At 32.8% G+C, this 16,391-nt stretch overlaps 1 protein-coding gene and 1 pseudogene across 1 annotated transcript; one reads left to right on the top strand and one right to left on the bottom strand.

Moving 5' to 3' along the window:
- Positions 1 to 284: 284 nt before the first annotated feature.
- On the top strand, positions 285 to 1,701 carry LOC107955631 (uncharacterized). The gene is made up of 3 exons (XM_016891433.2): positions 285 to 410; positions 505 to 580; positions 922 to 1,701. Exons 1-3 carry the CDS (start codon positions 375 to 377, stop codon positions 1,521 to 1,523), a joined length of 714 nt encoding a protein of 237 aa, XP_016746922.1. The 5' UTR covers positions 285 to 374; the 3' UTR covers positions 1,524 to 1,701.
- Positions 1,702 to 2,056: 355 nt separating this feature from the next.
- Positions 2,057 to 10,714, bottom strand: LOC107955632 (protein CROWDED NUCLEI 1-like; annotated as a pseudogene).
- Between the last annotated feature and the right edge of the window lie 5,677 nt (positions 10,715 to 16,391).

The raw sequence follows: 16,391 nt of genomic DNA, 5'->3' as shown, positions 1-16,391 counted from the left end.
GTTGTTAATTAATTCCAGCACCTATCCTCTGAGCAATTCATGGCATACGTTTTTCGTAAACAAAATAATAATTTACTTTACTTCACACAGCTCTATGCCTTTAAGTTTTGGTTGCATGATTCCTTTTCAAATTTCATTACAGAAAGAAATCACGAGATAATGATGCACAAGGGCTGATTCAGCACAAGTCAAAATCAAATCAAATCACACACTTCTCCAACTGAATCATTGATATGGTCCCAACTTCATTTCCCTGACACTCACAAAATATTTGCCTCCCCATTCGATGTTTTATATAAAGCAAACATATCTTCACTATTCACTTGCTAATAAGGGAGGGGAAAAAAAGACTAAATAGTCAATACTGTTTGAGAATGTTAACAACTGGTTTGGGACACGGAAATTTTGAGGTTTCTATAATCATTTCTCTTTATTATTGCGTTCATGATGCCCATTCACTAAACCTTTTACTTTCTCTGCTTTTTTTTTTTTTTTGTCTAACAGACATATGTGCTCAATGTGAACATCAACTGTGATGGGTGCAAGCAGAGAGTGAAGAAACTTCTGCGGAAAATTGAAGGTTCTTTTACTTTTTTTTCTTACAGAAAAAATTTAGGTCAGAGGAGGATTCTAGTCCAGGGTCAATACATGCCACCTGCCCGTAATGGCTGAAAGTAATATTTATAAATTATCCGCTAAATAGACAGTTAGTGAGACTCATACCTTGATGCTTGTCAGGGTGCTAACAATACTCAACCAATTGAATCATCTTTTATAAGTTTAAAGCTTAAAAACTGTGGCATTATCATTGATCATTGTTGATATATAAAATATGTATTTCTATGATGTCAGTTGTAGACTAGTAATTAATGTTTTTTACTGGTTTGCTGAGACTTATGGCTCTTGCTTTTTGGTTTAAAGGTGTTTTTTCAGTTCACATAGATGAAGAACTCCAAGTGGTTACAGTAACAGGAAAAGTCGATCCAACTAAATTAATTAAGAAGTTGATCAAATCTGGAAAACATGCAGAGTTTCGGTCCCCATATGAAAACCTCGACTTCATAGAGAGTGACAAGAACAAGAATCAAATGCAATATCTAAGGATTAATGGGGTCAATAATTCCCAAATTGGCTATGAGGTTGAAGATGATTGTGGCAACTATGTGAAGAACAACATTGGCAATAACTCCATGACAGGCACAACTGACTGGAATTTTATAAAAGAAACAAGCATGCATAGAATGGAGGGGAATGGAGACATATTTGCCAACAATCGGCATATGGTATCTATGTTGGACGCTGCAGGTTTTGGACGCAATGTTGCTGGCTTTGTGGGCTTACCACCACATGAATTTGGTATGTTTCATGACGTTCCATCCAGCAGCAGCTTGGCAACTTATGACTATAATCATCTAAATCTTCCATCAATGACTGGAACCAGCTTGCAAGGGTACCTCCTCAACAATCCATCTCCAAACATGAACACTTGCATTCAGCACAGGAATAAGAATAGCCAATTATGAATACATGCACACCAAAATATGGTAAATCTGTTGAAGGTCACCTTCATGATTAAACCAACTGCTCTGCTTTCCGTAATTAGGTGGATGTAGAATGTAATTCAAACAAACTTACGTGTTTTAAATTCATATTTCTCTTCAAAAGGCAAGTAGTAACAATAACAATAATTGGACAGCTAAACCCAGTTTTTTCCCAGCATGTTCTAACAATGAAGTTAAAAAAAAAAAGGCACGTTTTTATCTTCCACCTTGTACCATCATATCATATGATATCTACAGGCTTTCGGGGTTAGTACTTACTTTGCCAGTTCCAATTTTGATGTCACAGTTTCAACACACGGATGACCAAAAACAAAGAACAAAGCAATACTGGATAGGGCTTATATGTCTTCGTGTTTGACTGCGCATCAAATGTAAACGTCTAGCACTTACTAGAGCAGTGCAAGGTTCTCTGAACCACTAAAATATGTCAAATAATCTAAATGGACCAACGTCTAATATCTTTACAGCTGAAAGAGTAAATGAGATCACAGCAGTCGGACAATAATTCCAGCAAATATGAAAAATACATGTACTATTTGATACAAACAATATGGTTGAAGGAGCCAATCATTGCTACATCAAATCATCTAACACTAGTACTTCAGTACAATAAAAAAAAAAAAAAGGCCCAAGACCTGAATCCTAACCCCTCCCAAAAAAAAGGTGAAGAAAACCCACTCTCCCTCCTGAATAAATGTGTTTTTTTTTTCTTGGTTACAACATTTAAATTGTTAATACACACTACTAGATCAAGGTGTTCCTACCAGCAAACCTAAAACAGCTGATACAATCAAAGACGTGAATGATACTGCCAACCTAGGAATAAGATCCACATCTTTACGTGGTGAAAAAATTCCAAAGCTTCTTTCCTATAGAGACTTCGCCAGGATGCTCAACTTCATCCTCCTCATCTTCATCTCCATCATCCTCACCCTCACCTTTCAGCCCTTCACTACGCGACTCACTTTTGTAGTCATTACCATCTGCATACTCACCAACCCCTTTGGGTGTGCCATTCACCTCTTCACTTAATGCTGTATGCGCATCCAATCTTTTGGTTGCACCAGCATCATCATCCTTAGCGTCAAGAGCTGTTTCAGACTGCCACATAAAATATATAAACTAGATTATTTAACATGAACTCATAATGACTGGTATAAAAAGTAAGCAGTTGATACTAGAAATTCAAATTGCAATATTGCAGTCATTGCCCTCATCTAGTAAAAGTACTTCATTTTCTGTTTTTCCCCACACTCCTCACCGTTAGCTTTCCAACTCTTTCGTTTCTCCATTTTTTATTCCTCCCTTGTTTTCTCCGCGACACATGTCAAGCTTAAGTGGGGGTGATAGTGATTCAGATTGGTTTTGGAAAAGAATCTGCAGTTAGTATGCAATATTATGGTTTTTAGGAAACCAAACCAAACCAAATTCCACCAGCTTGGATCAGCTCAATTCATCAGTTAATTTTATATTACTAAAGTTTTATATAGTAATTTTAAATTACTTTCAATAAATTGAAATATAAGATTTATTTTATATTAAAATAAATAATAGCTACTTGTAAATTAAATAAAATATAAATTTTAATTCGGATAATTGCAGTATTTTTAACTTACAAACCAAAACCAAATCAAAGCAAAAACTTTGAAGTAAAATATGAACAGATACCAAACCAAAACCGAACTGAACACTGGTTCAAAGTAGATTTCGGTTTTCTTAATTCTTTTTTTGCTCAGCCTTAGTGAACAATGAACCTTGTAGCTCATATGATCACAAACATATAATCCCATGGACTTTCAAAACAATAAACATAGAGAACTAAACTAGTAGTATAGCTTCAGTTCAATTTGGTTTTGCAAATTTGTGATTAATATGCAGTTTTCTGGTTTTCTTAAAGGCCAATTGAATGCCATAATTGATGGAACCAACCTGAATCGAATACCACTTATTTGGATCAATTCAGACCACCAGTTTCTCTTCTTTTTTTAAGTATTTTTATATAGTATTTTAATTTTTTTCACTAACTAGAAATAAAATATTCTTTTTATATTATAAAAAGATTATAAACTAAATATAATTTATTTCAGTTTGAATAGTTACTATTTTTTAACTTCCAAACAGAAAACTATACCAAACTGAACATTATAATCCAAATTGATTTCCTAGTTTTCTCGGTTTGTTTGGTCGACCCTAAACTAAAGCACCGACCCTAAACTAAAGCACTTCTATGCATAGATAATGTACTCAACAATCTAGAGAATTACCATTATGCGTCAAACCATACTGTCAAGTCACAGTTGACCATTTAAATAGCAAAATTTGTTTACTCTATTTCTTAAGATGTAGGTTTGAGCAGGGATCACCAAACATGCACATGCTACAAGGTACATGGCACAAGAAAACTAAATTCCAAGATCCTTACCTGCTGCAGAAAGTCCGCGCCACCATTCTCACTCGCATCTCCATTTTCACCCACAGGCAAGGGAGCTTCAGAGTTGTTAGCATGATCTGCTGTATCTTTAGCAACTGTAACCCCACTGCATTAATCAGAATTTCCACATAGTTACTTCACAAAGATTAACAAGGTACTTCTAAGAATCCATTAAAGTTTACTCTACTGGAAATTTATTTTCCTACATAATAACATGGTCTGCAAGTTTCACATTGTAAACTAAATTGCAATATTATACATGTTGCAAACAGAACATATTTAACATGAGTTAAGGAATATGCCATTAAGTTATTTTACAATCACCAGAAAAAGATTCCTTTCACGAAGCATTTTACAATGTAACCAGTACACTTAATTAAGTCTTTTACCTTCTTGCTACTTATTAGGTGGATACAAAAGCGCATAAATCATTAACTGAATTATTGTAAGCTACATATATAAACAACAAATTAGCAAAAACACATTGTAAAAAATTGTAACTCGTCCGAACTTTAAACAAGAGGTGCTTCCCTCAGCGCTATGACAGGGCAACCATCAAACTACATTTGCCAGAATGAATACACATGCATGTGATGCATTTAAATAGTAACTTACATTTTGTGCCGTCGGAGATTATATCTTTTCTCGCCAGGTATTGGCATAGCCAAAACCACTTTTTGATGCTTCTTTCTTCGCTGGCCCCCCACAACACTATCAGAACATCCTTCACTGTCATCACCATCTTGCTCAGTGTCTGCTGTTTGAGTTTGAGATGTTCGAGCACGATTCCGCTTCCTTGCATTTCTAGTTGCTCTTCCATCAGCAAGATCAGATTCACCCCTGCTTTCATCAGGATGCTCAAGTTCATTTGATTCTAAGGTTTTCCCAATAATAGCTTCAGCATCTTTGACAACTGCCTTCACAGAGCGTGTTCTTTTAGCTCTAGGCTTGCCTCTCTTGTGAACCTGCTTTCCATGATTCAAATCAGAACTCTGAGAATCTCCATGCACTTCCTGTTCCTTACTTTCCATGTTGCTCTGATTATCAACTGAGAGGTCATGACCAACATCAACATTTCTTCTGCTGGAGTCTGATTGGACCCCATGAATATCCAAAGATGTGGTTGCAGCAGCAAAAGAGAGCTCCGGCTCATGTTCAGTTTTTGATGTGCCTTCCAAATTATCTTTTTGACCAAAGATCAGGGCCTCCATATTCAGTTTTGCAATAGCATGAGGTCCACTGTCCTTACTGGGAGAGAATTTGAATATTTTTGAGTTGCATTTACGAAGCCATGACATGGTTCCACCAGAAACTGGAGAACCTGAACCTACAGGTGCAGACATCTCATCCTTCTGCCTCTCAGATGCAGCCAAATTTCCAAAAACATTTCCACTGATATACTCATCTGCTGAAGTAGGGAGAGGAAAGACTTCCTCATTCTCTATTTCCTGTAGAGATCGTAGATCAGAAAGCACAAACTCAGAGGTAATTTCACCACAATTCTTGCAACTCTTAAGTTTCTCAACAAATGAAATAAAGCGGTTTCTCTCCTTGATAAGTTGCTCTCTTTGGTCCTTCAACTTCTTGCTGAGATCCACAAGGTCATCGATGTCTTTTCGTAATTCAATTTGCTGTCCTTCAAGATGCATCTTACTGGCATTAACTTCTTGCCTTTCCTTTTCTTTCTTGAGTCTTTCCTGTTTCAACTCTTCCATTTCTCTCCTAGCTACCTCTCTTAAATAGTTAATATTGTCTAGTTCTCTCTCTTTTTCTTCCTCAAATGACTTTTTTCTCTCTCCTAATTCCTTTTCCATTTCCTCAAGTCTATTCTGCATATCACTCTCGAGTTTTCTTTTCAGAAGTCCAAGGTCATGAAGCATTTGGCTTCTCTCACTTTCAGCTTTCGCAGCAATAACTGACCGCTCGTGTTCCATGGTGGCAGCAAAAGTTTCTTTGGCAACTTTAAGAGCTTCCAGCTCCCTCTTTCTATAGTCATCAGTTACTTGCTTCTCTTTCTTTAACCTTTCCTCTTCAGCAAGGTTTTGTTTTTCAAATTTCTCTTTCTGTTGGCCGATACTGTTCAACTCTTTCTCAATTTTTATTCTTTTCTCATCTAGCTCCTCCCACTCTCTTTCAAAATTATCCTTCTGCTGTTTCAAATCCTCAGCTTCCTTCAACAGTAGTTCTTCTCGAAGCCTGCATTTCTCTATTTCTTCCTTCAATTCCAATTGCAAGCGAAGATACTCGGAACGCTCTTCTTCAGTTACCCTGAGCCTATCTGTCTCCTCATGTATCTTTTGTAGTTTTTCTTCATTTGCAGTCCTCATCTTCTCAACTTCAGCCTTAAGACTCAAAAGTTCTTCCTTGTCAGCAACCATCTGCATCTTCGCAATCTCCAAATCCTTCTCCAGAGATTTGATGGTCTTCTCCCTTTCCTTCTGGGTTTTAACTTTTAATTCGAGTTCCTTTTCTTTCTCCTTTAGTTTCTCCAATTTATTATCTAATGCCTGCTCTTGTTTAGAAACCTTTTCTTGCATGTGTTTTACTTCAGCTTCCTTCTTCTCTACTTCAATCACCTTGCTTTTCAGATCTGCATCTAAGGATTTTCTCTTTTCATCAATTTCCAGATCAAACTTGCACTTCTTCTCATCCAGAATGGCATTATGTTCATCCATGAGCTTCTGAATCTCAGCCTGTCAATAAATACAAAACAGAAAAAAGTGTCAAAGACAAGATCCTAAATGATACCTAGCCCTCCTAGAAAATTATATATAACTCTCACAAAAAATACAAGTAAAAGACCAAATGGAGAAAGAAAAATGAACAAAAAGGAGAGTATTAGTAGGTTTCAAACAATTTAACCAACTGAACCGATCAAACCTGGTTAATTTAATTTGGTTTATTCACTTTTGAAATTGATTCGTTTTGAAAATTGATTTGTTCGGTTAGTTAAGTAAGTTATTGGTTTTTAAAATTTATAGCTGAATATACTGAATTTACTGACCTTTATAGTTTTATTTTTAAATACATTTTATAAAATATAAATGAAATAGATTTATAAATTAATTTAAACTTATGTCTGATATATTATTTTATATATAATACACAATATTTTTATATAATAATATGAATAATTTATTTTTAATAGTTAAAACCAATTAAACAAACCAAAACAACTCAGATTCGGTTTCTTTTATTAATCAACTTAATTCAGTTGGTTTTATAAGTTAAATTTGGTTTAATCAGTTTTAGGAATTTTGAAACCAAACTGACCGGATGCTCACCCTTATCAATTACAGAAACAGAGCTATAACACAATTTGTGAAAAAAAAGAAGCAAAATCTTACTTTCTCTCTGGTATTCAACTTTTCTTCAATGACAAGTAACTCCTCCTCCTTCATCTCTAGCTTCTCTTTCGCAACACCCCATTCCTGCATCCAGATGATAATGATAAATAAAATAATATTAACTCATACAAACAACTGCTCAACATAAAAAATAGCTCACCTTTCTTTCAAAGTTAGATTTGTTAGCTTGCTGTTTATATCATCTTCTTTCTCCTTCAAAGTTTGGTTGGCAGCATCAATTTTCTTTTGTGCCTCTTCAAGGTCCTTCTCCTTTTGCTTAAAGAGTCTATCATTCTCATTTGCTCTCTCCTCTCTTTGGTTGACATATCTTTGGGATTTGGCCAACCTCTCTTCTGCATCTTGCAATCTCTTTTCCCATTCCCACAAATCTTCCCTCTGTTTGGACATAGTGATCTCATGTGCTTCTTGCCTGATGATGATGATAATAATAAACTTTAAATGAGAAGTTACATATACTTTTGGGTAAACAGAAAAAGAGAACTTTGAAAGAACACATATTCACTTAGGAAGGTATATAAACACAATATTCACACCGACCCTCCCCCCTCCTTCCAAAGAGAAAAAAAAAAGACAGGATTACAAGAAAAGTAGGTTGGAGCTTACTCTGAAATAAAGGAGAGGCGTTCCCTCCGAAGTACATTTTCACGGGACTCCAACTCCTGCGACTTCCTCTCAATCTGTGAACTCTTTCTACTCACTTCTGCAAGCTTGGCATCAGCTGCATGCAATTTTGTCTCCACCTCCAAGGATTTCTCTTCAACACTAGCAATCAAAGCATTTGCTTCAGAAAGTTTTGAATCAGCTGTAAACTTGATTTCTGCATTCTCTGCACGAATGTTTCGTAAGGCTTGATCAAGCTGTGGCAAAAAACCATAATCTAAACGTTAGTGAATATTATTACCCCCATATATAACATGAAGAAAAAATAACCACACAACTGTTAAGTCCAAAAGGTAAAGAATTAGATGCACGAGTAGCATAAAAACATCCCATTAAAAGAATCCAAAAAGAATCTTGCCTCCACTTTGTGATATAACAAAAAAAATACAAAGCAAAAGATAAAACCAGAACACTGCAATCAAAATCTTTCAGAGGAAAGATTAAAACAGGAAATAAGATCCTCACATCAAGCACACACTGCTTCTCGACACCTAGGGCCTTCATCAAATTCTCTTCACGCTTCTCAACATCATTTATTGCAATTGAATGAGCCGCTTGTTCCCGTTTGAGAGCATCCTTTGCTTCCATCAATTCCTGATTGAGTTCTTCATGCTTAGATATCCACTCCTTTTTTTCAATCAAGAGAAGCCCCATATTGTATTGGTATTCAAAAAGCTGGCACAAAATATGGATCTTTCAAATGAGATAGTGCAACATAGAACAAAGCATAAAACCATTAAATAGGGCATAGCAATCAAATTGAGCAGATAACTTTTCAATACATCAATAACATAAATCATCAAAAAGCTGAAATGACATAAAGGTTCAAACTTCTCCAGTCAACACAAAATGTAGGATGGGTTGTATGTGTGTGTGGTTGTGTGTGTTGTCTACACAGCAAAATAAGCAAACCAAAAACATCCAATTTTTCCATTATAGCCCTAGGCAGTCCAAACTTGTCAACAATGACACTTCCAACAAGCTGGTAACAAATATTATGGGCCCAATTTTTACTTAAGACAAAAGAAAACGGCGTGATGCTATTGGCACTTATCAAGTAGTTTAGTTAGCATAAGCACATTTCTCTTTGACCGGTCATAAGATCTGCAATTTGAGGTTAATGTTTACCAAAATTCTGTCTGAAATATTTCTTTATCCTAATTATTACTACAATTTATTCATGTTACTGGACTACCACCAATCTGCAAATGTCATGACAGGGAAGCATCAGTAATTCACTAGTAACAAAAAATTCAGATGTTTACCAAAAAACAAGGAGAAAAAGGTGGGTTATAGAGTCTGGTTTTCTTGACATGTTATGTTAGCACATATGGACATTTTAGCAACAGATCAAAGCAATTGAAGATTTTTGAACAACAGAAAGATAGTGGAGAAAGATATAGTAGAAACAGCTTAGGTACGGCACTTGCTTATAGACATGGAACCACAGAGTCAAGCTTAAGTGATTTATCAGACCCCTAAATCCATATGAAAAAAGGTGAAAACGAATTCCAATACGATAGGACAAACTTCACAACTCCAACTCTCTAATCTTTAATATTTACATTGGACCATTACTACATATTTCAGTGATTTTCCCTTGGGGTATGATTGAATGCATGACCAATGCTGGGTACAACACATCTAGGCCTAACCTAAGGGACTAAACATTCATTCCCTGGATTATCAAATTCTATGATTTATTATTATTATTAACTGCATATCCCACAGAATCGCAATTTACAAATAACTAAATCATGATTACATATGGTGGTTACCTAAACCAAACACCAAAACTATTTACTAAAATGGAGTATCCACTTCAGCAACTCATGCACTAAATTGAAACAGTAAAAAAATTGCATAACAAAGACAAACTAACATAACAAATAAACTTCCTCAAGCGGTAAATATAAATTTTAGTTCCTCAGTTAAACAAATCAAAAATTAAATGAGAATTCATAGTAAAGTGTATATCTAAGCCAAATAACCTACATCAAGCAATTTGACTTTAAACAAGTTGTTTGGTGGTAATTTTTTAATCATACCAATTTCTCAACTAACCCTATAAAAAAATGTAACATACACAAAATTAGAGTAGCCAAAAGAATATATATATACACATAATGCATATTACAACAAAATAACCTCATTTTCGAGTCTTAAAACTTTCTCGGGCACTCCTTCCTGGTCCTCTGACCCGAGGTCGTTCCCATCGGAAGTCACTGGCTCAGCAAAAGCCGCTGCTTTCCCTTTTCCCACAACAACCCCGTTGGAGTTTGGATCCGAAACTGACCGTCCACTGTCTTCCATGGCGTCAACGACCGACCCGACCAAACCTTCCTCTGCGGCGTAAACATTTGGCGAATTCCCCAATTCGTCCCTCAGATAATCTTAAAATTCAAGTAAAAAAAACCAAAAAGGGGAAAACAAAAACCCCTAATTTCCACAATTCCCAAATTTTATGAAAAGCCCTAATATTTTCTCCTGTTTCTTTGTTTGCTTCTTCTATGCTAGAGAATCTGGAAGAAGTTAGAAAATAGGAGAAAAAAAAAACCCAGGAGCCGGACTTGAAATGGAATCCCAAATTTCGGCGAAGAGTGGTGTTTCAAATCCGAGAACGTCTCTGAGTACTTTGCTTTTCTCTCTCTATCCTTTCTCAGCCAACCTTTTTTCCTTTGCGCGGATCACTCACGTTCTTCGATTTCATTTTAACTCATGGGCCCGCCTCCCTCTGTACTGTATTTAATTCCTATTTTACCCTTTACATTATGCTTCTTGTTAGGGCATTTTGGGGAAATATGTGATGTTCTCAACGTGCGTCTTGAGGATGTCTCTTTGCAAAGACGGAATTGCCTATGGTAGGTAACTGACGGTTTAGAGGAGGGTAGGCTGTAAATTAGAGGGTGAAGTAGGACTGTTTGGCAAATTACAATTTTTTTGGGGGGAATAATGGGATATTAATAATAATTATTATTAAAATACTTGCCATGGAAATGCCACGGTGTCTAAGAGCTGTTAAGCTTGTAGGCTAGAAGATAAGCATCTCTTTTGTCCCCCGAGTAGCCATCATCTTAGACGCCTTGAAAATAAATAAATTAAAGGGGAAATTTTCATAAGAAAAGGTAGAATTCTAATCTCATTAAAAGTTATATTGTCTGACTGTAAATATATATAATTAAATGTTATCTTAGAAAGAATTTCTTAAATTCGTTAGAAATATTATTATATGAAAATTTATTAAAATAATATCTAATTCTATTTTTGATACAAAGTAAAGTTTAAAATTCGAAAGATATTAACCATCGCTCCACCTTCCTTAAAGTTTGAAGTTTAGAAAATGAGAAGAAAATAAAGGTAGGTTAGGTGGTGACGAACAAATAAGTGGTGAGAGGGGTAAATAGGTCAATGGCACTTTAAGCATGAGGAGGCACATGAAATTGAGTGTTGGAGGGCCCAGCAAAGTATGTGTAACGTGTACTTTGCCAGAACGATGGCTAAGTTGGCAAAGGCAAGTATAGTTTTGCGGCTTTCTACTCTTTTGCTTTTTTTTTTTTTATCTCAAGTTGCTACTCATTTAAAATTCTAAAGAAACAATTTCAATAATAAAAATAAAAATTTAAAGAAACATAAAACTTTTTTTCCCCTTTATTTTATGGCGAAGAGACGAGAAGAAAATTTCAAAATGGGAAAATAATAAATTTAATGAAAGAATATATGAAAGTAATAGAGAATGTATTTTATTAAATAAAATGGATGATTATATTGATTTTTCAGAGTCTCTATTTATAGATATAAGAATTATAAAAAAATTAGAGATCTAATTCTAATAACTATTAGAATTTAAAGTACATTAAAACTTTCACCATTGGATGTCCATTGGTAGATAATGTACCTCGTTAAAACCTTATTAGGAAAAATCACGTATGATAAAAACCTAATGAAGGAAAAAGAGTACACATTTGAAAAGTATTCTATGTATTCTATGTATTCAATCTTGAATACTAGTTTTTCAAATGACTATTTGAAAAGTATTTATATTACCATTCTTTTAAAAGTCATGAGTGAGGGAAATTTGAGAGAAATATATTTTAATCTCTTCAGGAGAATCAACAATAATCATAACAAATTTTAATCATGATTCTTTTATAAAAACACAAATAGATATTTTGGATCATTTTATAATTCTCCTTCAACTACTATTCACTAAGTCAAATTTACCACATATGTTCAAATTATTTCAATTTATATAAATGAATAATTTCTCGAGAATTTCAATATGCTTCTAGCATCCTGAATCATTCAAGGATTTTAATATAAACTTTACTCTACAGTGATTCATAAAAGGTTGTAACAATAACCATTAGACGCAAGTTAAATCTTTTATGAATTGTCAATTTAATAATATATCTAAAGGTTATTGCATCCACTACAAAAGGATATTATATATTTTCATAATCAATGCCAAGACTTAGCGAAAAACTTCATATATTTATTCCACTTTTGCAAAACTACTTCAATTGCATCATCATTGGCTTTATACCTTTAGATATTTGGACTACTAGTCCAAAAACTTCATGAATTTAATTGTGCTTGAGTTGCGTCTTTCTATTTTGATCAATTTATTCTATAGTTAAATTTCTCAATAGATTTATTCAAGATCTTCCTTTTATTTCATTATTTCAATAATAATATTGCATGCAAAATCATTGTCAACCACTTTTATTATTCAATTCCACATTTTCTCGAATTGATATAACTTATCGAGACTCTTATTTTCATTATTTTAAAATTCACTTTTAGGTACTTGAATATCTTCTGGAGTTTTACTTATTAGTTATGTCTTGGGTCTCTTCTAGAGCATTCGCCTCCACTATATAACCATCATTTTCATCTTTGGAACCGATCAATCTATTATTTATTCTAACTTATTGTCCTACTAGGACTTTGATTCAAATTAAAATGTAACTTGATTATTCTCATTAAGTTTGTAAATATATCTGATAGTTAACTTGTAATGAGTTATCCTTGTTGAACTTTTGGTTCAAATTACTCTCCCCCTAACTCATTACATGTTATTATTTCTCTCCCCCTAATGTCGGAAAAACTATCAAATCAAAATTGTAATAACAGATTATGTCATAATTGAATCTCCAATGCATTCAAAACATCTAATTATACAAAGAGACTTGTAATTAATATATATTCCCAACTTTCTTTAAGAATTCACTCATCTTTATACGTTGTGGTGGAGCAATTGGAACATATACACACATACAAAAATTCAAAGATGAAAAATATTTTACTCTTGATCAAAAACCAATTGTAATGAGGAGTATTTATAACTTATTGGCTTGATGCATACAACATGTAAATCAATATAATCTCATGTTGAAATAAGAAGTTTTGTTCTCATAAGTAATAGTTTAGACATTAATTTGAGGCGTTCAATCAATAATTTCTCTAAATCATTATGTGTATAAATAACAAAACTTTTACAAATGTTTTTTAAACTCAATCAATAAAAGATCGAGATATAAACTCATCAGTATTAGCAAGATGAATTGTCTTAATTGCATGATCTGAAATTAATTATTTAAACAAGTAATCTTGCAAACGACAGGTTGCAAGTTGATAACACATACATGATTATTTTGTAGATGTATCTACCAAAATCATATAATATTAAAACCAACCACATGGTGGATGAATAGACCCATATTCATTGCAAAAATGCAAGACAATAAATCTCAACTTTAGCTAGTGAGTTTCTAACAATCAATTTCATTAAGAACAAGCAACAAATGAGAATTCTTTAAATTAAAGAATTTCCTGGTTCTTTAATGAATGTTCATATGGATTCTCAATTGATTCTCGCATCATATATGATCCAAGATGGTCTAACTGGTCACGCCAAATAGTAAATGCATTTGTATCAGTAAACTTCTTGTTTACTTTAACATGCATTTCAATTGTACTAAATTGTAACAAATTGGTAATTTTACTATCATTCTTTTTACTTTGTATCCACATACAAGTGCTGTTGTGACATTTACTACTAGAAATGTCTAAATCAATGTGAATATTATAATGTCACTAAGTCAACAAATTAAATATAATTTCTAAACAATTTTATGCAATATTTGCTTTAGGGAATATGCCAAAATCTTCAAATATTTAAAAAAAATTACAATTTCAGGTGCATCCAACCATACCGAGCTTTAGATAGAATTATCATATTTTATTGCTCATAAATATATATTTCACAGTCAAATATTTTTCTTCCAACCCCTTAATGGAGATGACGACAAAAGTAGATCACAAATATTATAAAATAAATATAAATTAATAACCCAATCCTCCCTTTTTTATCTTTTCAAAATAGATATTTATAGCAATAGTGATTCATATGAAATATATTATTTTCCTCATTCAGAATCTCAATATAAGATCCATTATAAATATCTTTTAAAACCAGTAGATTAACTATCACAAGATATTAATATATTAGCTCTTCTAGAGGTTTCGACTAATTTTGTACTATCAAATATTGCAATAATATTTGTTTGTTTTAGTACCAAATAGATAAATATTTTCTATCTATAATGATAGAATTTATTACTACATTTTCATATCCTTCCTCAAAGAATATTAACAGAAACAAAAAATTTAGGCATATGCCACATATGTGGCCAATAATCTTTCATATCACATTGATAACATAAGTTATCTTTACCCTTTGAAGACTTATCTTGAGAACCCTCATTGTTCTATTATTCATTACTATGTTCCCACTTTTAGTGGTCCACGATTATATCTTTTATTTTCTTTATATTTGCATTCACTTTAGGGAATGCAACAAATCTAGTAGGATAGACTTTTAAACGCCTCCATTGATTCTTTATTTCATAATCACCATCACAAAACATGCGTGGATTTTAAATCAAAATCTATCTATTCATGTTGGCATGATTAGTCTTTTATCACATCCTCAATTACAACAACAATCATGATCTCTATATTTTCATTTTTCATAATTGTTATGTACTGCTACATTCAATTCAGGGAATGAAGCAAAACTAGTGGGAAGAATTTCATAGTTTTTCATTAGTAAGTTATTATTTTGCTTAGCTACTAGAAGATATGAGATCATTCGAAAATACTGTTTAAGTCATTTTCACAATATTGCTACTGCAGGAGCACATTAGATATTTCAATCATATAGTGTAATGTATTCCTTCAGGGAATATATATAATACAAAAACGTGAGTATCTCATGTTATTTATATATATGGTTTTAATGTAAAACACATGAAGGTTTTATTCAACATATATCTTCTTGATTTGAAAAATAATATTATATTTTATAAAATTTTACATCACAAGGAGCTAAAATATAAGCTCTTAAAGAACTTTTTACAGCTTGATGCAATATTAACTCTTCAAGAGCATATAATCATTTTATTATATAACCTTAATGAATGCTTAATTTATTTTAAATAAAATTTTATTTATTCATATAAAAATAAAATGAATAGGTATAAATAAAACATATATTAAATGTAACAAATAATAAATTCATGTACTAATAGATCATTTTGGTTAGATAATATATATATTTTATATATCATACCACAACAAAATACAAAATATTGTAATGTCAAATTAAAATAACTTTACAACTATAAAAGTTTAAACATAAACATTTTCTAACCTCCACCTTTTATGACATAATTTCATCTCAAATTTTGAAATGATATGAAATTATCATAGACATGGTGAATATCACAAAGATCATGACAATTAAGTATTTTTACTAACATTCCGCAATAATTATGTAACAGCCCGTGTAACAGTTCAGTTTAGACCTTAGTCGGAATAGTGGTTTCAAGACCACATATCCGAGTCAAAAATAGTTAAATATTATTTTCCGTGCTTATGATGTGTGAATTAGCATATGTAAAAGTTTCGTCTGAAAATTCGATTGTTTGTGTGCTCAATTTGATAAAAGGACCTAATCGCGTAAAATGTAAAAGTTGTCTGCTACTTGTTAAAAGTGCCTATTTGACTTTGCTTTATGATTGTGAGGTCCTTATGAGGTTATTTGACTATTGAATGAATTAAATGACTTAAAAGGGCATGTGTTAGGTGAATGAATAATTTTATAACAAATGGTAAATTTGGAAATTAGTTAATGATATGTTTTATAATAAAATAAAAGCATAAATTAAGTCATTTTTTTCATCTTTGCCGAAATTGAAGAGAAAAATATAGGGTTTATGTTTTTTAAGCATTCAGCCAACATCTAGCTTGATTAAAGGTCCGTTTTTATTCAATTTTTGATAATATTTACGTTTTTGTAATCGTTGC

The sequence above is a fragment of the Gossypium hirsutum genome, chromosome A07 (genome assembly GCF_007990345.1).
Source record: "Gossypium hirsutum isolate 1008001.06 chromosome A07, Gossypium_hirsutum_v2.1, whole genome shotgun sequence".
Taxonomy (NCBI): Eukaryota; Viridiplantae; Streptophyta; class Magnoliopsida; order Malvales; family Malvaceae; genus Gossypium; species Gossypium hirsutum.
The sequence above is the reverse complement of the archived record's forward strand: the minus strand, read 5'-3'. Positions and strand labels throughout refer to the sequence as shown.